Here is a 22,500-nt window from a genome sequence, read left to right as displayed (position 1 = left end):
TGTTTTTGTTTTGTTTTTTGTTTGGTTGTTGTTGTTTTTTGTTTTGTTTAGTTGTTGTTGTTGTTGTTGTTTTTTTGAGGGGGTGGGGGGGTTGGTTTTTTGTTGTTTTGTTGTTGTTTTTTTGGGGGGTGTCTGTTTGTTGTTTTTTCTGGTCTCAAGACCTCACCAGCGACATGGGTTTTATACGAAAGTCAGGCATCTTGTTCCTTTCGTTTCCACAGTAACTGTGGTGTAGCGTATATGGATCTCCTGAAACTTGGAACGTCCTTGAAAAATGAAACTGAAGCCGCTTGTGGGGGCTTGTTTTTTTTTCTTTTCGGGTTTTTTTTTTGTTTTTTGTTTTTTTTTGTTTTGTTTTTTGTTTGTTGTTTTTTGTTGTTGTTGTTGTTGTTGTTGTTTGGTTTTTTGTTTTGTTTTTGTTTTGTTTTTGTTTTTTTCTTTTGGTTTTTTTTTTGTTTGTTTTTTTTCTTTTTTTGATGTCTTTTTTGGTTTCGGGTTCTTTCTTTCCTTTTTTTCCTTTTTTCTTTTGTTTTGTTGCCATTTGTTTTCCTCTTTCCTTCCTTCCGTCCAGACTTTGACTTTTTGACTCACTTGTGTAAACAAAGTGAGTCTATGTTTTAACCCGGTGTTCGGTTGTCTGTGTGTGTGTGTGTCTGTGTGTCTGTGTGTCCGTGGTAAACTTTAACATTGACATTTTCTCTGCAACTACTTTGTCAGTTGACACCAAATTTGGCATAAAAATAGGAAAAATTCAGTTCTTTCCAGTCATTTTGTTTAAAACAATACTGCGCCTGTGGGATGGGCACAAAAAAATAAAGAATGAAGCCTAATTATATGCAAACTGCATTTACTATTATATTTATATTTTTTGTATTCTTTAAACTTGGCACTTTGATCTGATATTCTGACCCAACAGCTAGAGCAGTCATTATTATCATTTTTTGTTCAAGCAGGAACTTCTTTTGCTAAGCATGGAAGTTTTATTTATTTTGCAAACGTTTTGGTGCAGATAGTAAAAAAGGGAAATTACTCTGTAATACTAGTGGAGTTAATTTGCTTTAAACTGATCTTTCTTATCTTAAACATTACATTTTGAAACAGGAGAGGCAAGGCCTTCAAGACTCACTTGTGATGCACTTTTTAAAAAAAAATCCAAGCTTTTTATGTATTGAGTATAATTTCAAAATGTAATGTTTAAGATGAGAAAGATCAGTTTAAAGCAACCTAAGTTCCCCCAGCAGAGTAATTTCCCTTGTTTTACTGTCGACACCAAATAAATAAAACTTCCATGCTTAGCAAAAGAAGTTCCTGTTTGAACAAAAAATGATAATAATGACAGATCTTTTGTTGGGTCGAATATCAGATCAAAGTGCCAAGTTTAGAGAATACAAAAAATATAAATCTAACAGTAAATGCATTATACTCAATACATAAAAATCTTGGATTTTTTTAAAAGTGTATCACAAGTGAGTCTTGAAGGCCTTGCCTTTCTTGTTTTTCTTTTTTTGGTTTTTCTTTCCTCGATTTCTTTCTCGCTATTTTGTTCCTGTTTATTTTTTTCTGGTTTGTTTGGTTGCTTTGGTTTGTGTAATGTTTTTTTTTTGTTGTTGTTGTTGTTTTGTTGTTTTTTATGTTCTTGTTCGTGTTTTGTTTTGTGGCTGTTTGTTCTTTTTGTTGTTTGTTTGTTTGTTTTTGTGTGTGCTTTTTTTAGCTGCCTTTAAAAAAAAAATATTTCGTTGTTGTTGCTTAACTATGCTGACAAGTGAGGTTCTTTTGTTGTGTTTAATTTTCCTCTCTTTCTTTTTCTTCTTTTTTCCAGTCGTCAATGTGTCCGTAACACCCGGCCCAAACCTGACGCTTCACTACACCATCCGTCAGAAGAACGCTTCGATCACGCCTGATCAAGTGTGTTTCAGCAACATCAGCAACATCAGCAGCGGCAGCAGCAACGGTGTCGGTGGTGATGACGTCGTTAGGAATGAAGATTGTCGGCCCTTGGCTCCAGAAGGGGAGGACCAGTCCTTTCAGCCCCCAGGGCCCGGAGGCGGAATCAGGTTCCAGCTGTTCTTCAACATGTCCAGTGAGACGACCGCACTGATGCAACGCCTGTCCGTGAACAAGACGTACTCTCGTTAGTATCGCGCGCGCGCGCGTGTGTGTATGTGCTTGTGGGTGGGTAAGTGGGTGGGTGTGCTTGGGTGTGTGTTTGTGTTTGTGTGTGTGTGTGTGCTTGTGTGTGTGTGCTTGTGTGTGTGTGTGGGGGGGGGGGGTTAGGGGGTGATTGTGTGTGTGTGTGTGTGCTTGTGTGTGTGCGTGTTGGGGAGAGAGGAGTTGGGGGAAGGACGATAGTAGGTGGAGGCAGGACTGGGAAGGGAGTTGGGGGGTTGGGGGGGGGGAGGAAACTGGGAGAGTGGCGGGGGGGTCGTGAGGAGGGGTCGTACGCATGTATGTGTGCGCGTGTGTGTGTTAAAATTGTTGTTATTTTCCTTGTTTTGCCCCTTCTTCTTTTGAATCGCATTTGTTTGGGTGGGTACGTACAAAACCAAATCCACCATGCTTACGCATGAGGGGTGAATCAGTACAAGGTCAAGGAAAAGCGTTGTACGATAGTTATCAATATATATGATTTTGATTTTAATACACACAGGTAAGTATATCTATTTCCTTGTACTAGAAACGTTTATTTAAGCGAAATGCCAGACAATATCGACACTTAACAAATGGATGTGTAACAAGCGGAACAACTACACCTGATTTATATATAACACAGTAGAATAATCATAAATGTTAAGACATTGTTTGTTCGTTTGTTGGCATGTCTGTTGCTGTTTTTTGTTGTTGTGTTTTTACTCCACCTTATCAGTCCAACTCCTACAGTTTTCTGCGAAACCAATGAATGTAATGTTTCGTCTCCTGTAAATGTATTGCTTTTTTTTTTTTTCTTTTCTTTTTTTTAATTAATGGTAAAGACCGGTAACTCTCTCTCCATTCACAAGGAACACAACTTCAAGTCACTGCTGCTTACGTAACCGATTCAGCAGCTAGCATACAGGTAAATGAAAGGTACACTGGAACAAACCCAGTTAGCTAGCACGCAGGTAAATAAAGGGTACACTGGAGCAAATGTTGAGCGAATGTTATCAATATTATCACTCCGTCCCTCTTCCACGCAGCTGTCACCTAGCACACAGGTAAATAAAAGGTATACTGGAACACATTTTATCAATATTATCACTCCCTTCCTCTTCCACGCGGCTGTCACCTAGCACACAGGTAAATAAAAGGTATGCTGGAACACATTTTATCAATATTATCACCCCCTCCCTCTTCCACGCAGCTGTCACCTAGGACACAGGTAAATAAAAGGTATACTGGAACACATTTTATCAATATTATCACTCCTTCCCTCTTCCACGCGGCTGTCACCTAGCACACAGGTAAATAAAAGGTATACTGGAACACATTTTATAAATATTATCACACCCTCCCTCTTCCATGGAGCTGTCACCTAGCACACAGGTAAATAAAAGGTACACTGGAACACATTTTATCAATATTATCACTCCCTCCCTCTTCCACGCAGCTGTCACCTAGCACACAGGTAAATAAAAGGTATACTGGAACACATTTTATCAATATTATCACTCCCTCCCTCTTCCATGCAGCTGTCACCTAGCACACAGGTAAATAAAAGGTATACTGGAACATATTTTATCAATATTATCACTCCCTTCCTCTTCCACGCGGCTGTCACCTAGCACACAGGTAAATAAAAGGTATACTGGAACACATTTTATCAATATTATCACCCCCTCCCTCTTCCACGCGGCTGTCACCTAGCACACAGGTAAATAAAAGGTACACTGGAACACATTTTATCAATATTATCACTCCCTTCCTCTTCCACGCGGCTTTCACCTAGCACACAGGTAAATAAAAGGTATACTGGAACACATTTTATCAATATTATCACTCCATCCCTCTTCCACGCAGCTGTCACCTAGCACACAGGTAAATAAAAGGTATACTGGAACACATTTTATCAATATTATCACCCCCTCCCTCTTCCACGCGGCTGTCACCTAGCACACAGGTAAATAAAAGGTATACTGGAACACATTTTATCAATATTATCACCCCCTCCCTCTTCCACGCGGCTGTCACCTAGCACACAGGTAAATAAAAGGTATACTGGAACACATTTTATCAATATTATCACCCCCTCCCTCTTCCACGCGGCTGTCACCTAGCACACAGGTAAATAAAAGGTATACTGGAACACATTTTATCAATATTATCACCCCCTCCCTCTTCCACGCGGCTGTCACCTAGCACACAGGTAAATAAAAGGTATACTGGAACACATTTTATCAATTTTATCACTCCGTCCCTCGTCCACGCGTCGGGGATCTGACGACGATGAAGACGCACTGATAATCATGTTGACAAAGACGGTGGCGGCGGCGACGACAATGACGTTGATGTCGATGCTTTGAAAGAGTGGGTTGGGGTTGGGGTGGAGGGAAGGCGACGACGATGACGTTGCTGTCGATGCTTTGAAAGGGTTGAGTGGGGTTGGGGTGGAAGGAAGGCGACGACGATGACGTTGATGTCGATACTTTGAAGGGGTTGAGTGGGGTTGGGGTGGAGGGAAGGCGACGACGATGACGTTGATGTCGATACTTTGAAGGGGTTGAGTGGGGTTGGGGTGGAAGGAAGGCGACGACGATGTGATGATGATCATAGTGACAGAGAGGGGCAAGACAACGACGACTGCGATGATCATGATGATGATAATAACAACGACGATAACGTTGACGATGACTATGACGAGTGATGATGATGATGGTAATGGTGAACGTGAAAAACAACAATTATAAATTTGACACTGAAAATAGAGAGAAGAAGGAGAATGGTGATTAAGGAAATCAGCAATGATGATGATGAAGATGAAAAATATAGAAAGGGACAAGGACCATAATGAGAGACAGACAGACTGACAGAGACAAGAACAAGAACAAGAACAAAACTTTAATCTTCAGGCCTCCGGCCCCTAGAAAGAGGGTCAAAAGTACACAATATGGTGATCACTCAGCCACAACAAAATGTAAAATACGTACTAACTTAACCTGTAGAACAAAAGTGCTTCTCGTGCATAGTAAATTAATTCTAACTTTCATCATTGTTGTCACAGAATTACTGTCGTATCTTCAGGGCATTAAATATATAAATGCATAGTTTACGAATACTGTAAACAGAACCATTCTCCATCAAGTGAACATACGATTGACCTTCAGAGTTCAGATGTTTTTGCCGCAGGTCATTGTAAAGGACACAATTGTTTATAAAATGGTTTTCATCTTCGATTACATTACAACGTTTACATGCGTAATTTGAATTACATTTGAATGTTCTTCTAAAAAATGATCCATTTATTGGGAGCAAACCAAGCCGTAATTTTACTAAACAGTCTCTAAAACACTTTTTATCCACATATTCAAAATATTGCTCACACTGAAAACCAGTTTTAAACAGTCTGTAGTTATGATATATATCTTTAGACATTACTGACTCGTCCCACTCCTGCATAAATATATCTTTCATTCTTTGCTTAAATAATGACAAAAATGTTTGCTCACAACCAACGCCTTGTTGCAACCAGACATATCCAAACCCAAGTCTAAATAAAGTATTTTTTACTAAAGACACCAAGCATTTTTTCCCCCTTTCGTCTAAGTTAAACAACATCAAATATGCCTGTCTGGGTAATCGGTGCACATTCATATTCAGCAACCTTAACCAGTACTTGATACACCTTGTTGCACTATTTATATATAGTGGATAACGTCCTAATTCGCCGTATGCAAACTTGTTTGGTACTCAAAGTGTTATGTTCAAAAAACGTTTACATGCAAAAGAATGAACTTTCTCAATATTATCAAGTCTGTTAAGACCCCACATCTCAGAAGCGTACAAAAGACTGAGACAGAGAGAGACAGATTGTGTCATGAATTATAAACGTTACGTGTTATAACCTTTATCCCCAACCCACCCACCACACTCCCACCGCCTTCCACCATCTCCTTTCCCTACACCTCCCACTCTCTTTGCAGGGTTGGTGAAAAAGGTGACAGTGGCAGAGGTAACGGAGACGCACGTGCAGTTCTCAGTGACGGAGTTGGCGCAGTCCAGTGACGTCAAAGTCGGCGTTTACGTCATCAACGGGACTGCCATTGACTGCGCGGCATTTGTAAAAACGCCGACCTGTGTCCTGGTACTTGTATACTTCTTCTTCTTCTTCTTCTGCGTTCGTGGATTGGAACTCCCACGTTCACTCGTATTTACAAAAGTGGGTTTTTACGTGTATGACCGTTTTCACCCAGGCATGTAGGCAATCATACTCCGCTTTCGTGGGTGTGCATGCTGGATATGTTCTTGTTTCCATAACCCATAACCCACTGAACGCTAATATGGATTACAGGATCTTTAACGTGCGTATTTGATTTTTTTTGCATGCATATGCACACGAAGGGAGGTCAGACACTAGCAGGTCTGCACATATGTTGACATGGGAGATCGGGAAAATCTCCAGCCTTTACCCACCAGACGCCGTCACCGAGATTCGAACCCAGGACTATCAGACTGAAAGTCCAACGCTTTAACCACTCGGCTATTGCGCCCGTCGTACTTGTATACATATCTTTCTCTGAGTGCGCCAATAATACTACTATTAATACTACTACTACCGCTGCTGCTGCTGCTGCTGCTGCTGTCTATTTTATACTATCTACTGTCGCTGATGATGATGCCAACACTATCATTTCTGCTGTTATTACGATTCCTACTGCAAGTTATATTTCTATCACTGCTGCTGCTACTACTACTGATGCTGCTGCTGCTCGTGATGCTGCTGCTGCTGATGATTATGACGCTATCGCTGCTGCATCTGACGATGGTGGTGATGATAATAATTATTATATCTGGTGCTGCTACTACTTCTGCTACTATTACCACCACTACTGTTGCTTCTGCTGCTGCTGCTTCTAAAACATAGTATGTACTATTGCTGATGCTGATATTACCGCTATCATTTCTGCTGTTGTGAGGACAGGACTACTGCTGCTGTTGCCTCCGATGCGATGAATACTTCTAATATACTTTTGCCGCTGTTCACAGCCAGAGGCACTTGAAAGATGCAGGGTGGTCGAGGTGCCCACTGGCGGTTCACCAGCCACTGGAGTCACCCAAGGCCCCTCAGCCAGCAGCACCGCCGTGATTTCTTCCCAGGGTTTGCCGACAGGAACAAGGAAATCTCGAAGCACAGGAACAGCAGGAGCAACAACAACAGCAGCAACAACAAAGCCCACAACTGACCCGGAGACAATAAAGCCATCTCCAGCAAGAGAATCCCCGACAACAACCACAGTCACAACAACAACAACAACTACAACGCCAACAACAACAACAACGCCAACAACAACGCCAACAACAACAACAACGCCAACAACAACAACTACAACGCCAACAACAACAACAAAGCCAACAACAACAACAACGCCAACAACAACTACAACGCCAACAACAACAACAAAGCCAACAACAACAACAACGCCAACAACAACAACAACTACAACGCCAACAACAACAACAAAGCCAACAACAACTACAACGCCAACAACAACTACAACGCCAACAACAACGCCAACAACAACAACAACTACAACGCCAACAACAACAACAAAGCCAACAACAACAACAACGCCAACAACAACAACAACGCCAACAACAACAACGACGACGACCACAACGCCAACAACAACAACAACGCCAACAACAACAACAGCACCAGCAACAACAACAACAACGCCAACAACAACAACAGCACCAGCAACAACAACAACAACGCCAACAACAACAACGACGACGACGACGATGGCGCAAACAAGAACAACAACAAAGCCAGCATCTGCTCCCAAGATGCAAGGGATAAATACAATAGCAACAAGTTAGTCTCTGTCTCTGTCTGTCTGTCTGTCTGTCTCTCTCTCTCTCTCTCTCTCTCTCTCTCTCTCTCTCTCTCTCTCTCTCTGTGTGTGTGTGTGTGTGTGTGTGAAAAGGAGGGGTAAAGAGTTTTTGGAGGCGGGGGTAGGTGGGTGGGGGAGCGGGGGGGGGGGGGGGTATGAAATGGGAGGAGAGGGAGGGAAGTGGTAGCGGAGGCAGTGATGGAGAGGTGAAGTGAGATACGTCTGTATATTATGTGTGTACGCAGGGAGTCTGTGATTACGGAAGCGAAGAATGGGGTTGAGATACACGTGGGACATGTGTGTCTGCTTGAGTGTCTGCTTGTAATTTGTATCGATATATATATATATATATATATATATATATATATATATATAGTGAGGGTGGGCAGAGACAGGGAGATAAACAGAAACGAACGAAACAACTACAACAAAATCAGCAAATCATTTTGTATCATCATCTGCAGCAGCAGCAGCAGAAGCATGGTCATAATCATCATCGCCATCACCACCACCACAACCACCATCATCATCAATCATCATCATAATCATCGCCACCACCATCATCATCTTCTTCATCATGATCTCTCCAGAACGTTCTCGACGAGACACCCGCGATGACGGCATCGTTCATGATGATGATGATGATGATGGCCGTGAGGTTTTGTTGACGCTGGAAAGTTTGGAAGCTTCGACGACCTATAAACTGGAGATGATGGTCTGGTACTGTAACCGAACGGATGTGTCTAGTCCTGTGACGAAACTGTCTGTCTCCACACTGATTCGAGGTAGGGTTTCATTTTTGTTGAGCGAGGGCTTATTTTATTTTGGGGTGGTGTGTGTGTGTGTTGGGGGGGGGGGGGTGCGGAGGGGGGAGTGGTTTGTGTGTGTGTGTGTTGGCTGGTTGGCTGGCTGGCTGGCTGGCTGGTTGGTGGTTGTTCACAACACTGAATCCAGACTCATATTTGATTTGGGGAATGTTTGTTGGAGGCTTGTTTTCTGATTTTTTTCCCCATCAATTTGAGCATCGTCATCATGAACTATCTATCATCCTTATCCTCATCCTTGTATATTTCAAACTGTTCTTTATTAAAGTTAGCTAGCTATGTGTTAAATAGTCCAGTTGGTTGTTTATTGTAGGTCCCCACAAGAAACGCTTTTCAAATGATAATCTACAGAAGTAGTGCATACAATATTTGATTATAGATAATTTTTTTTTTTGGTCCTAATCCCGCTTCCCCCGTCCCGCCTCTCACACACACCCTTCCAATATTATGTTTTTTCATTCTCCAATCACTGACACTCACCCTCTCCATTTCAGATTTCGTACTCTATCTTTTCCACATTCTGTTCTCTCTCTCTCTCTCTCTCTCTCTCTCTCTCTCTCTCTCTCTCTCTCTCTCTCTCTCTCTCTCTCTCTCTCTCTCTCCCTCTCTCTCTCTCTCTTCTGTTCTCTCTGTCTGTCTGTGTCTCTCCCTCTCTCTCTCTCTCTCTTCCTTTCTTAGTCCCCTCCTCCTTGCCCCCAACTCCCTCCCCTCCATCCTCAACCGCCCCCCTTTTCAGTCGCATATACAGAAATATCGATTTCTAATTGATATTAACAATCATCATTATGATAAAAATGATAATAATCCAAATGATAACAATAATAATATCTATTTTCAGTCTAATATCATCATCTTAGATGAACGAACGAACTTCCGCTTCTTCTTCTTTTTGTTTTTGCCATCATCTTGAACATCGTCATCATGAATTATCTATCATCCTTCTTCTTCTTCTTCTTCTTCGTCGTCGTCGTCGTCGTCGTGGTATCTTTTCTCTTCCTCCTCCTCCTCCTTCTTCTTCTTCTTCTTCTTCGTCGTCGTCGTCGTCGTCGTGGTATCTTTTCTCTTCCTCCTCCTCCTCCTCCTCCTCCTCTTCCTCCTCCTCCTCCTCTTCTTCTTCTTCTTCTTCTTCTTCTTCTTCTTCTTCTTCTTCTTCTTCTTCTTCTTCTTCTTCTTCTTCTTCTTCTTCTTCGTCGTCGTCGTCGTCGTCGTCGTGGTATCTTTTCTCTTCCTCCTCCTCCTCCTCCTCTTCTTCTTCTTCTTCTTCTTCTTCTTCTTCTTCTTCTTCTTCTTCTTCTTCTTCTTCGTTGTCGTCGTCTTCTTCTCCTCTCCCTCTTCTTTCTCTTCTTCTTACTCTTGTTGTTGTTGTTCTTCTTCTTCCTCTCCTCCTCCTCCTTCTCTTTTTCTTCTTCTTCCTCTTCTTCTTCTTCATCTTCTTCGTCTCTTTCCTCCTCCTCCTTCTCTTTCTCTTCTTCTTCTTCTCTTTCCTCGTTCTCCTCTTCTTCTTCTTCTGCTTTCTCCAGAGTTCAGCAGTCAATGGGTTTTTGTTTTGTTTTTTTGTTTTTTTTTCCTCTGCATCTGCTTATTGCAGCCGACGATGTAAAGGCCAAGCCTGCTGAGGTGGGGACGGAGGTGGAGGTTCTGTGGGACACCCCTCCAGCCCCCGAGGACGTGAACTTTACCGTTCTCCTCACTGACGCCTCGTGGCCGGCCACTGCGACTGACGACTGTCCTGCCTCACCATCATCTGGCGAGGGACGGGAAACAACTCTGTGCCGTGTCTCCTGTGAGTGCGGTGTGGCGTGGTGTTGCGTAGTGGTGTATTTGTGTGGTGTGGTGTGGTGTGTTGTGTGGTGTGTAGTGGTCTGGTGTGGTGTGGTATTGTGTAGTGGTTGTGGGTGTGGTGTGGTGTGGTGTAGTGGTGTGAGTGTAGTGTGGTGTGGTGTGGTATTGTGTAGTGGTTGTGGGTGTGGTGTGGTGTGGTGTAGTGGTGTGAGTGTAGTGTGGTGTGGTGTGGTGTTGTGTAGGGTGTGGGTGTGGTGTGGCGTGGTGTTGTGTAGTGGTGTGGGTGTGGTGTGGTGTGCTGTAGTTGTGTGGGTGTGGTGTGGTGTGGTGTGGTTTTGTGTTGTGTAGTGGTATGGTGGGGTGTAGTGTGGTGTGGTGTAGTGTAGTGTGGTGTGGTGTGGCGTGGTGTTGTATAGTGGTGTGGGTGTCGTGTGGTGTAGTGGTTTAGTTGTGGTGTGGCGTGTTGTGGTGTGGGTGTTGTGTGGTGTGGTGTTGTGTAGTGGTGAGGGTGTGGTGTGGTGTGGTGTGGCGTGGTGTAGTGTAGTGTAGTGTAGTGTGGTGTGGTGTGGCGTGGTGTGTATAGTGGTGTGGGTGTCGTGTGGTGTAGTGGTGTGGTTGTGGTGTGGCGTGTTGTGGTGTTGGTGTTGTGTGGTGTGGTGTTGTGTAGTGGTGAGGGTGTGGTGTGGTGTGGCGTGGTGTAGTGTAGTGTAGTGTAGTGTGGTGTGGTGTGGCGTGGTGTGTATAGTGGTGTGGGTGTCGTGTGGTGTAGTGGTGTGGTTGTAGTGTGGCGTGTTGTGGTGTGGTGTAGTGGGTGTGGTGTAGTGGTGTGGGTGTGGTGTAGTTTGGTGGTGTGGGTGTGGTGTTGTGTAGTGGTGTGGGTGTGGTGTGATATGGCGTGGTGTTGTGGTGTGGGTGTGGTGTGGTGTGGTGGTGTGGTGTGGTGTGGTGTGGTATGATGTGGTGTTGTGGTGTGGGTGTGGTGTGGTGTTGTGAAGTCGTGTGTGTGTGGTGTGGTGTGGTGTGGTACGATGTTGTGTTGTGGTGTGGTGTGGTGTGGGTGTGGTATTTTGTAGTGTTGTGTAGTGGTGTGGGTGTGGTGTGGGTGTGGTGTGGTGGTGTGAGTGCGGTGTGGCGTGGTGTTGTGTAGTGGTGTGGGTGGGGTGTGGTAGTGTGGGTGTGGTGTGGGGTAGTGTGGTGTTGTGTAGTGGTGTGGTGTTGTGTAGTGGTGTGGTGTAGTGTGGCGTGGATGTGGTGTGGTGTGGTGCGGTGTGGTGTTGTGTATGTTGTGTAGTGGTGTGGTGTGGTGCGGTGTGGTGTTGTGTATGTTGTGTAGTGGTGTGGTGTGGTGTGGTGTGGTTTTGTGTAGTGGTGTGGGTGTGGTGTGGTGTGGTGCGGTGTAGTGGTGTGGTGTGGTATGGTGCGGTGTAGTGGTGTGGTGTGGTGTTGTGTAGTGGTGTGGGCGCGGTGTAGTATGGTGTTATGTAGTGGTGTGGGTGTGGTGTGGTGTGGTGTCGTGGTGTGGGTGTGGTGTGGTGTGGTGTGGCGTGATGTTGTGTATTGGTGTGGGTGTGGTGTTGTGTAGTGCTGTGGTGTGGTGTTGTGTAGTTGTAAGGGTGTGGCGTGGTGTGGGTGTGGTGTAGTGTGGTGTTGTGGTGTGGCGTGGCGTGGTGTTATATAGTGGTGTGGGTGTCGTGTGGTGTAGTGGTGTGGAGTTGTGTAGTGGTGTGGTTGTGGTGTGGCGTGGTGTGGTGTATGGGGTGTGGTGTGGGTATGGTGTGGTTTGTTGTTGTGGTGTGCGTGTGGTGTTGTGTAGTGGTGTGGGTGTGGTGTGGTATGATGTGGTATGGTGTGGTGGTGTGGTGTGGTGTTGTGTAGTGGTGTGGGTGTGGTGTGGTGTGGTATGATGTGGTGTGGTATGGTGTGGTGTTGTGTAGTCGTGTGTGTGTGGTGTGGTATTGAGTGGTATGATGTGGTGGTGTGGGGTGGGGTGGTGTGGGTGTGGTGTGGTGTGATGTGGTGTGGTGTGGTGGTGTGAGTGCGGTGTGGCGTGGTGTTGTGTAGTGGTGTGGGTGGGGTGTGGTTGTGGGTGGGTGTGGTGTTGTGTAGTGGTGTGGGTGTGGTGTGGTGTAGTGTTGTTTAGTGGTGTGGTGTGGCGTGGTTTTGTGTAGTGGTGTGGTGTGGTGTTGTGGTGTGGTGTTGTGGTGTGGTGTTGTGGAGTGGTGTGGTGTGGTGTGACGTGGTGTTGTGTAGTGGTGTGGGTGTTTTACGGTGTGGTGGTGTGGGTGTGGTGTGGCGTGGCGTGGTGTAGTGGTGTGGGTATGGTGTGGTGTAGTGTGTTGTAGTGTGGTGTGGTTGTGTGGTGTGGTGTTGTGTAGTGGTGTGGGTGTGGCGTTGCGTAGTGTGGTGTGGGTGTGGAGTGGCATGGTGTGGCGTAGTGTGGTGTGGTGTGGTTGTGTTGTGTGTTGTAGTGTTGTGTTGTGCCCAGTCTGCTGTGTTTAGTGTGAACATTATATTGCAATTGTACTGTACTGCGCTGTGCTGTACCGCATTGCACTGTAGTGTATTTTGTTGTGACTATTCTACATTATTCTGTTGTATAATTTTTGCCACAATAGATTTCTCTGTTTGAAAAATTCGGGTTTGCACTCATCCAAGAGGAGAATGCGTCGCTACAATGCTGCGCCACCCTTTTTTTTTTTTTTTTTCTGCAAGCGTTGTTGTTTTTACGGCTGCTTGTAGGTTTCTTCAACAGCATTTTGCCAGAGACAAATTTCTCGCTGTCGTTGGTTCTTTTACATGCGCTAAGTGCATGCTACACTCGGGACCTCAACCCTGCTCGAGGTCTATAGTGGAGGGGCAAAGCAGTTTGGTGCGAGAGGGATTCGATCCCGCTCGCTCAGATGATCCCCCTTCCTAAGCGTTACCACTAGGCGACCAGTTATTCGTTGGAGTGGGATGGGAGCTGGTGGGGGGAGGCCGGGTGCTTGGGGGGATGGGGGGGCGGGGCCAGGGGGTAGGGGAGTGTGAAAGGATTTTGTGCCATGTCTCGTGTGAGTTGTTCGATGGTTAAAAATTCCTGACACGGAATAGAAAGTTTGAAGATATATTGTATATTTCAATGTTGTTGTTTGTTTATTTGTTTTTAGTTTGAGCATGGTCTGTGTGTGTGTGTGTGTGTGTGTGTGTGTAACCCTCCTGTGTATTCACACAGACGACAAGGGGCAATCCAGCGGCAACTGCAGTGGCGTTGGTGGTGGTAATGGATCTTCTGCTCTCAGTGCATTCTGGGAATATGACGTCCTGCTTGTGGCGACGAACAAAGATGGCTTCACAAACGACGCGACCTCGTCCAACGTGACCGTAACCACAAGCCCCGCAGGTGAGTCTGTTTTGGTTGTTGTTTTTGGTGGATGTGTGTGTGTGTGGGAGGCGGGGGGGGTCGGGGGCGGGGGCGGGGGGGTGGGGGGTTGTGTGTGTTCATTGTTGTTGTTTTGTAACGCTGTCGATAAATTGTGGCTTGATAATCTCGCAGACTACGCGTTTCTGCTTGTAGTGCTCAGCATCAGCCGTAGTGTCTGTTGCTGCGTCGGAATGTCCCAGAACTGATAACATTTGCTGTTGTTTTTTGACTCACTTGTGTAAACAAAGTGAGTCTATGTTTTAACCCGGTGTTCGGTTGTCTGTGTGTGTGTGTGTGTGTGTGTCCGTGGTAAACTTTAACATTGACATTTTCTCTGCAACTACTTTGTCAGTTGACACCAAATTAGGCATAAAAATAGGAAAAATTCAGTTCTTTCCAGTCATCTTGTTTAAAACAATATTGCACCTCTGGGATGGGCACAAAAAAATAAAAAATGAAGCCTAATTATATGCAAACTGCATTTACTGTTATATTTATATTTTTTGTATTCTCTAAACTTGGCACTTTGATCTGATATTCTGACCCAACAACAAGAGCAGTCATTATTATCATGTTTTGTTCAAACAGGAACTTCTTTTGCTAAGCATGGAAGTTTTATTTATTTTGCAAACGTTTTGGTGCAGATAGAAAAAAAGGGAAATTACTCTGTAATTAATGCTAGGGGACTTAATTCGAATCTGGTTAGGACTTTTTTTTCTTAATTTTTTTTTAACGCGAAGCTTTATAATAACAAATACAGAACACATTTTAACGATTAGATTTTTTTTTAAGTGTATCACAAGTGAATCTTGAAGGCCTTGCCTCTCTTGTTTGTTAATGCTTTTGATACCAAAGTTTTGAACAGGTGACGAGGTTTGGGTTCTTGTTGTTGTTGTTGTTTTCTTTTTTATACTTGAACGAGGAGGACACGAATCTTCATGTGACAGTGCTCGTTTGCCTGATGGATGTAGATATAATTTCTGCTTGGATCAATACAGCTGTGATAACCACTTATACTGCACGCATACTTTCACCTCCATTGCATCTGTCCATTCTGAAATGTTATCAGTCCATCATTTTATAGTTTTGTTTTCTGCCCCCCCCCCTCCCCCCCCTTTAATTGTTGAAGGCCATTGGATCTTGTCACGTGACCACACTGACGTAGTTTTCTTTTCTTAACTCTCTCCATACGAACGGCGAAAGAGACGACGTTAACAGCGTTTCACCCCAATTACCATCATCAAAATATTGCAAGCGGAACGCTCTTATACTGAAGAGGTGAAAGTTGACAAAAAAATACCACAGTTCTGACGACGGAAGCTAAAGGTTGGGTCATTCAGACACCCACTGGATATCCGAGGGGTCTGTGTAGAGGAGAAGAGAGGACTGGCCGTACTGAGTGAGTTAACTCACTCTATCCCACAGCTGCATGCTCGCTACAACTCCCCCTGGATTGGATCAGCACTACATGAGATCACTGCAGAAAAAGCAAAACAGGGTGGTTCACTAAAACAGGTAAAATCGATGGAAAATTGTTTTAATCGGTCAAACAAAGCTTCGTTTTCATACTTCAGTAAACGGTTCAGTTTCGAACGCCAACTGTGCCAAGCAAGAATGAACGAAATTAGAATAGTGCGCTGGTAGGAGAATACTCGTACCTGATCGACAGGGGAAGTAAATAAAATTTGTACGCAGGAATCTTTTTTTTTTTTTTTTTTAAATGGGTGGCGCTGTAGTGCAGCGACGCGCTCTCCCTGGGGAGAGCAGCCCGAATTTCACACAGAGAAATCTGTTGTGATAAAAAGAATTACAAATACAAATACGAACGAAGAACTGCCCCGATGGCCGTGTATGACCGTTTTTACCCCCCCCCCCCCCCCCCCCCCCCCCCCCTCCCCCCTTCCCCCTCCATGTAGGCACCCATACTCCGGGACCTGGGATATCGTAAAAAAATCACCACCATTTACCCATCAGGAGCCGTCACGGAGATTCGAACCTGGGACCTTGAGATTGAGAGTCCGACGCTTTAACCACTCGGCTATTGCGCCAGTCTTCTGTGAATCAAATTTGCTTTAACTCTCTCCATACGAACGGCGAAAGAGACGACGTTAATAGCGTTTCACCCCAATAACCACCATCAAAATATTACCACCGGAAGGCTCTTACACTGAAGAGGTGAATGTTGACAAAGAATACCACAATTCTGATGACGGAAGCTAAAGGTTGGGTCATTGAGACACCCACTGGACATCCGAGGGGTCTGTGTAGAGGAGAAGAGAGGACTGGCCGTACTGAGTGAGTTAAACAACTGAGCTGAGGCGAACTGAACTTTTCACCCTTCCCCTCCCAGCTCCTGGGCCCGTGATTTCTCTGAAGACATGGCCGAGGAGCAAGAACAAGAACGATGACAACAGCTGCGGGAATCACACCCTGAAGGACTTCCACAGACTCTGTGTCTCGTGGATGGATCCGTGTCCCCGAGACCGCCACAGCTTCATTGAATACTACGTGTACACGATACGCAAAGGCGATGAGGTCAGTGTATGTGTACATGTGTGTGTTTGTGTGTGCGTGTGTGTGTGTGAGCGTGTGCGTACGTGTGTGTTTGTATGCGTGTGTGTGTGATTTTTTTAAATTATTATTCATTTGTTTATTTATTTATTCATTTATTTATATATTTATTTGTTGTTCACTTGCTGCCGGCATCTATTGTAGCGTCACCCACAGACCGCTTGTACCTCCTCCCCCCTTCCTCTCCCCCCTCCACTCCCCCCTTCCGCCCGCACCTTTCCCCCTCCTCCCCCCTCCCCTCATTGATCTTCTCCGCCCCTACTCGGATCCCGACCCTAACGGGCCGACTACCGACCTCCATAGCAGACACAGCCTTCACCCAGCCTGACGGGCGCAAGAGCCGAGTGGACTTTCAATTTGAGGGTCCCGAGTTCGAATCTCGGTAACGGCGCCTGGTGGGGTATGGAGATTTTTTTTTCTGATCTCCAAGGGTCAACATATGTGCAGACCTACTTGTGCCTGACACACACCCTCCCCCCCCCCCCCCCGGCCCCCTCATCCCCACCCCTAACGTGCACGGTTACAGGTAATGGCGTTCAAAACGGTGAAGTCCTGGTACTTATACCTACATGTACGGTTACAGGTAATGACGTTCAAAATGGTGAAGTCCTGGTTCTTATACCAACATGCACGGTTACAGGTAATGACGTTCAAAATGGTGAAGTCCTGGTTCTTATACCTACATGTACGGTTACAGGTAATGACGTTCAAAACGGCGAAGTCCTGGTTCTTATACCTACATGTACGGTTACAGGTAATGACGTTCAAAACGGTGAAGTCCTGGTTCTTATACCTACATGTACGGTTACAGGTAATGACGTTCAAAACGGTGAAGTCCTGGTTCTTATACCTACATGCACGGTTACAGGTAATGACGTTCAAAGCGAAGTCCTGGTTCTTTTACCTACATGTACGGTTACAGGTAATGACGTTCAAAACGGTGAAGTCCTGGTTCTTATACCTACATGTACGGTTACAGGTAATGACGTTCAAAACGGCGAAGTCCTGGTTCTTATACCTACATGTACGGTTACAGGTAAAAGCGAACAAAACGGCGAAGTCCTGGTTCTTATACCTACATGTACGGTTACAGGTAAAAGCAAACAAAACGGTGAAGTCCCACTTCGTCGACCTGCGGCGGGATGCCAGGGAATACCGACGCACCACTCCGGATCACTACCATGAGATCGTGGAGGTCGACCCTGCCCAGAACTACACTGTAACGGTAAGGGGAACTTGACAAAAATCACCCAGCACCCACACACTACTATAGGAGCCTGCTGCGGCAGTATCGGTTTAGGTGTTTGTTGGACTAGTTTTTCTGAGTATGTATGTGTGTGTGCCTGACATCTGATCGAATGACTCAGGAAACGAATGATGAGCGTCCAGTGGCAGCCGTCAGTCGGCTCTACCCAGGTAGGCAGCCTCTTGTTGTGTAAATGACCCCCGTGTTTGTAAAGCGCTTAGAGCTTGGTCTCCGATCGAGGATAGGCGCTATATAAGTATCCATATCAATCAAAACACTTGGTCCCCAGTTCACCAGTGACTGCGGGGATCGAGACCACGTTTCAGCATGGTGCTGCGTTCTTGGGAAAGGCACTTTATTCCGACGTTTCCTATACCCCCATCCAGCTGTGTGAATGGCTGACCTGCTGGCTTCAGTCGGGGGATAAAGGTTAAAACGGCGGCCGGAAGGAGAGCATTCGGGGTCACAACCTTCCTTGGCCTGAGTCCAGGACACGGTGGATATGAATCCACTGCCCTCCATGGCCGGAAAAAGCTCGGGGAACCTTACATTTAACATACTCACTCACTCACTTACTCACTCACTCACTCACTTTCTTAACTCACTCACTCTCTTAACTCACTCACTCCTCACTCACTCTCACTCACTCTCTCACTCACTCACTCACTCACTCACTCTCTTAACTCTCACTCACTCACTCTCTTAACTCTCTCACTCACTCTCTCACTCACTCACTCACTCTCTTGTCAACTCGCTCACTCTCACTCACTCTCTCACTCACTCACTCTCTTAACTCACTCACTCTCTCACTCACTCACTCTCTCGCTCACTCACTCGCTCACTCTCACTCACTCGCTCACTCACTCTCTTAACTCTTTTAACTCACTCACTCTCTTAACTGACTAGCTCACTCACTTGCTCACTGACTCTCACTCACTCACTCTCTTAACCCACTCACTCACCCACTCACTCACTCTCTTAACTCACTCACTCACCCACTCACTCTCTTAACTCACTCTCTCACTCACTCACTCACCCACTCTCTTGACTCACTCTCTCACTCACTCACTCACTCTCGCTCACTCTCACTCTCACTCGCTCGCTCACTCACTCTCACTCACTCTTAACTCACTCACTCTCTTAACTCACTCATTGTCTTAACTCACTCACTCTCTTAACTCACTCACTCACTCTCTTAACTCACTCACCCACTCACTCACTCTCTTAACTCACTCACACACTCACTCACTCACTCACCCACTCACTCTCTTAACTCACTCACTCACCCACTCACTCACTATCTTAATTCACTCACTCACCCACTCACTCACTCTCTTAACTCACTCACCCACTCACTCACTCACTCTCTTAACTCACTCACTCACCCACTCACTATCTTAACCCACTCACTCACACACTCACTCACTCTAACTCACTCACTCACTCACCCACTCACTCACTCTCTTAACTCACTCACTCACTCACCCACTCACTCACTCTCTTAACTCACTCACTCACTCACCCACTCACTCACTATCGTAACTCACTCACTCACTCACCCACTCACTGTCTTAAATCACTCACCCACTCACTCACTGTCTTAACTCACTCACTCACCCACTCACTCACTCTCTTAACCCACCCACTCACCCACTCACTCACTCTCTTAACCCACTCACTCACCCACTCACTCACTCTCTTAACTCACTCACTCACTCTCTTAACTCACTCACTCACCCACTCACTCACTCACTCTCTTAACTCACTCCTCCTGTGGAGGAAGGTGGCAGAATGGTTTGTTTTGTGGGGGTGAGGGGGTGGCGGAGGGGGGGGGGGGTCTTTCTTTTTTTTTTTCTTTCCTTCTTTCTTTTTTCTTCGTTTTCCAATGTGTCCTTCACACACGGCCCAAACCTGACGCTTCACTACGCCATCCGTCAGAAGAACGGTTCGGTCACGCCTGATCAAGTGTGTTTCAGCAACATCATTACACAAAGAGGCAGAGGCAGACGGACAGATAGAGAGAAACAGTGAGACAGAGACACAGAGAATATAGACAGAGCCAGTTAATTAAGTACTCGCTGGTCGACCCTCAGTCTAAGCAAACAAAAACAAACAACAACAAAATAAAAACGAAAAGAAAAAGAATTCTTCTGTTTTAGCCGATAACTTTTTTTTTTTTTCTTTTTTTTTTTTTTTTTTTTTTTTTGTATCATCCATCGTCATCGTCGTCGTCAGTTTTCCTTCCCCACCTCATCCATCTCCTAACCACCACCGCCACCACCATCACCACATTCACTTACTCGCATGAGTACACAGTAAATTTCTCCCCCCCCCCCCTACGCCCCCCCACTCCCCACCCACGTCTCCTCACCCCCCAACCCCACCCCCCTCGATTTTTTTTCCTACCCTCGTTTAATATCACTTACAGTGAAAAGATGTTAAACTAAAGAACGAACGAAACCACCATCACTACCACCACCACCACCTCCACCACTACCACCACCATTCACCTCCGTCATCACACGCATAACCACCTCCAACCCCCCACACCCCAAACCCACCCCACAACCCCCGCCCCCCTCCTCCCACCTTTCCCCTTCAGCCCACCACATTGCGTCCTTTTGATCCTCTCCCATAGACTGCAATAAACGAGCACAGAAGGTCAAGGAGGGATTAAGGGAGAGGGAACGTTTATTATCCGTTTCCACGCATTCACAATGAATTCTGCTTTGCTCGACAAATACCGTTGAATAAATAGATAAGTATATGAATAAATAGATACATGAATAGATGGATAAATGAAGAAAAAAAAAAGAATAAATAAATATTTGTAAGTAAATGAAAAGTGGATTGGTTGACTGACTGAGTGATGGATGGATTGATCATTTGACAGATTGGTTGATTGATTGATTGATTAAATTGATTGGTTGATGTGGATACTTATATTGATTGATTGATTGATTGATTGGTTGATATGGATACTTATATAGCGCCTATCCTCGGTCGGAGACCAAGCTCTAAGCACTTTTACAAACCAGGAGTCATTTGCACAACAGGCTGCCTGCCTAGGTCGAGCCGACTTAGTGACAGCTGCCACTGGGCGCTCATCATTCGTTTCCCGTGTTATTCAATCAGATTTCAGGCACGCACACATACCCACTCAGACAGACATGTAACATTTTTCACGTGTATTACCGTTTTTTGTTTGTTGACTCACTTGTGTAAACAAAGTGAGTCTATGTTTTTAACCGGTGTTCGGTTGTCTGTGTGTGTGTGTGTGTGTGCGTCTGTGTGTGTGTGTGTGTCTGTGTGTCCGTGGTAAACTTTAACATTGACATTTTCTCTGCAACTACTTTGTCAGTTGACACCAAATTTGGCATAAAAATAGGAAAAATTCAGTTCTTTCCAGTCATTTTGTTTAAAACAATATTGCGCCTCTGGGATGGGCACAAAAAAATAAAGAATGAAGCCTAATTATATGCAAACTGCATTTACTGTTATATTTATATTTTTTGTATTCTCTAAACTTGGCACTTTGATCTGATATTCTGACCCAACAGCTAAGCATGGAAATTTTATTTATTTTGCAAACGTTTTGGTGCAGATGGTAAAAAAGGGAAATTAACCTGTAATGCTAGTGGAGTTAATTTGCTTTAAACTGATCTTTCTCATCTTAACCATTACATTTTGAAACAAGAGAGGCAAGACCTTCAAGACTCACTTGTGATGCACTTTTAGAAAAAAAATCCAAGCTTTTTATGTATTGAGTATAATTTCAAAATGTAATGTTTAAAATGAGAAAGATCAGTTTAAAGCAAACTAAGTTCCCAAGCAGAGTAATTTCCCTTGTTTTACTGTCTACACCAAAACGTTTGCAATAAATAAAACTTCCATGCTTAGCAAAAGAAGTTCCTGTTTGAACAAAAAATGATAATAATGACAGATCTTTTGTTGGGTCGAATATCAGATCAAAGTGCCAAGTTTAGAGAATACAAAAATATAAATATAACAGTAAATGCATTATACTCAATACATAAAAAGCTTGGATTTTTTTAAAGTGTATCACAAGTGAGTCTTGAAGGCCTTGTCTTTCTTGTTTTTGTTTTGTTTTTTTGTTGATGTTGTTGTTGATTTACCCTTTGTTTATTAAAATTAATCGCGGATGTGGGGGTGGTGGTGGTGGTGGTGGCAATGGGGCTGCCTTCCACATGTTGTTGTGGAGCAGGTCTACGCAGTCGGCAGCAGGAGCAGCATCAACGGCGATGGAGGAGGGGATGCAGCCTTGAAAGGGGAGACTCATAGCTTACGGGTGAGCACCCCGGCAGTGCGACCTCCCACGCTCATCCCGGAAGAGCAGCTGGCCGAGCTGGTTCCTGAGGAGGACGTGGTGCGGAAGGACACCAGCATCGAGTTCTTGGTCAAGAACACCACCTTCCTGCTGGGAGGAGAAGGAGGGGGAAGAGGAGGAGGGGGGAAGAACGTGCGCACTGTCATCGTGACGGCAGCAGGGGACGCCCCTCTGGAATACCACAGTGAGCGGGGGTGGGGTAGAGGGGGAGTGTGTGTGTGTGTGTGTGTGTGTTTGGGGTGTGGTCGGGGGTTGTGGAGGGTTCAGTCATAGTGGCCGTGATGATGATGATGACAACATGTTGA

General features: G+C 45.1%; 1 protein-coding gene across 1 annotated transcript in view; it reads left to right on the top strand.

The window, feature by feature from the left end:
* The window catches only part of LOC143282892 (uncharacterized), an 84,271-nt gene that overhangs the window by 25,895 nt on the left and 35,876 nt on the right, over window positions 1-22,500 (top strand). Inside the window, exons 5-13 of the mRNA XM_076588770.1 lie at window positions 1,820-2,131; window positions 6,114-6,274; window positions 7,177-8,005; window positions 8,615-8,809; window positions 10,437-10,631; window positions 13,842-14,009; window positions 16,381-16,565; window positions 17,695-17,826; window positions 22,073-22,379. Coding sequence (XP_076444885.1) covers window positions 1,820-2,131; window positions 6,114-6,274; window positions 7,177-8,005; window positions 8,615-8,809; window positions 10,437-10,631; window positions 13,842-14,009; window positions 16,381-16,565; window positions 17,695-17,826; window positions 22,073-22,379 — 2,484 coding nt within the window. The remainder of the gene's footprint in view (window positions 1-1,819; window positions 2,132-6,113; window positions 6,275-7,176; window positions 8,006-8,614; window positions 8,810-10,436; window positions 10,632-13,841; window positions 14,010-16,380; window positions 16,566-17,694; window positions 17,827-22,072; window positions 22,380-22,500) is intronic.

Source organism: Babylonia areolata, chromosome 6 (genome assembly GCF_041734735.1).
Source record: "Babylonia areolata isolate BAREFJ2019XMU chromosome 6, ASM4173473v1, whole genome shotgun sequence".
NCBI classification, from domain to species: Eukaryota; Metazoa; Mollusca; class Gastropoda; order Neogastropoda; family Buccinidae; genus Babylonia; species Babylonia areolata.
Note: the sequence above shows the minus strand (reverse complement) of the source record. Positions and strands in the feature narration are given on the sequence as shown.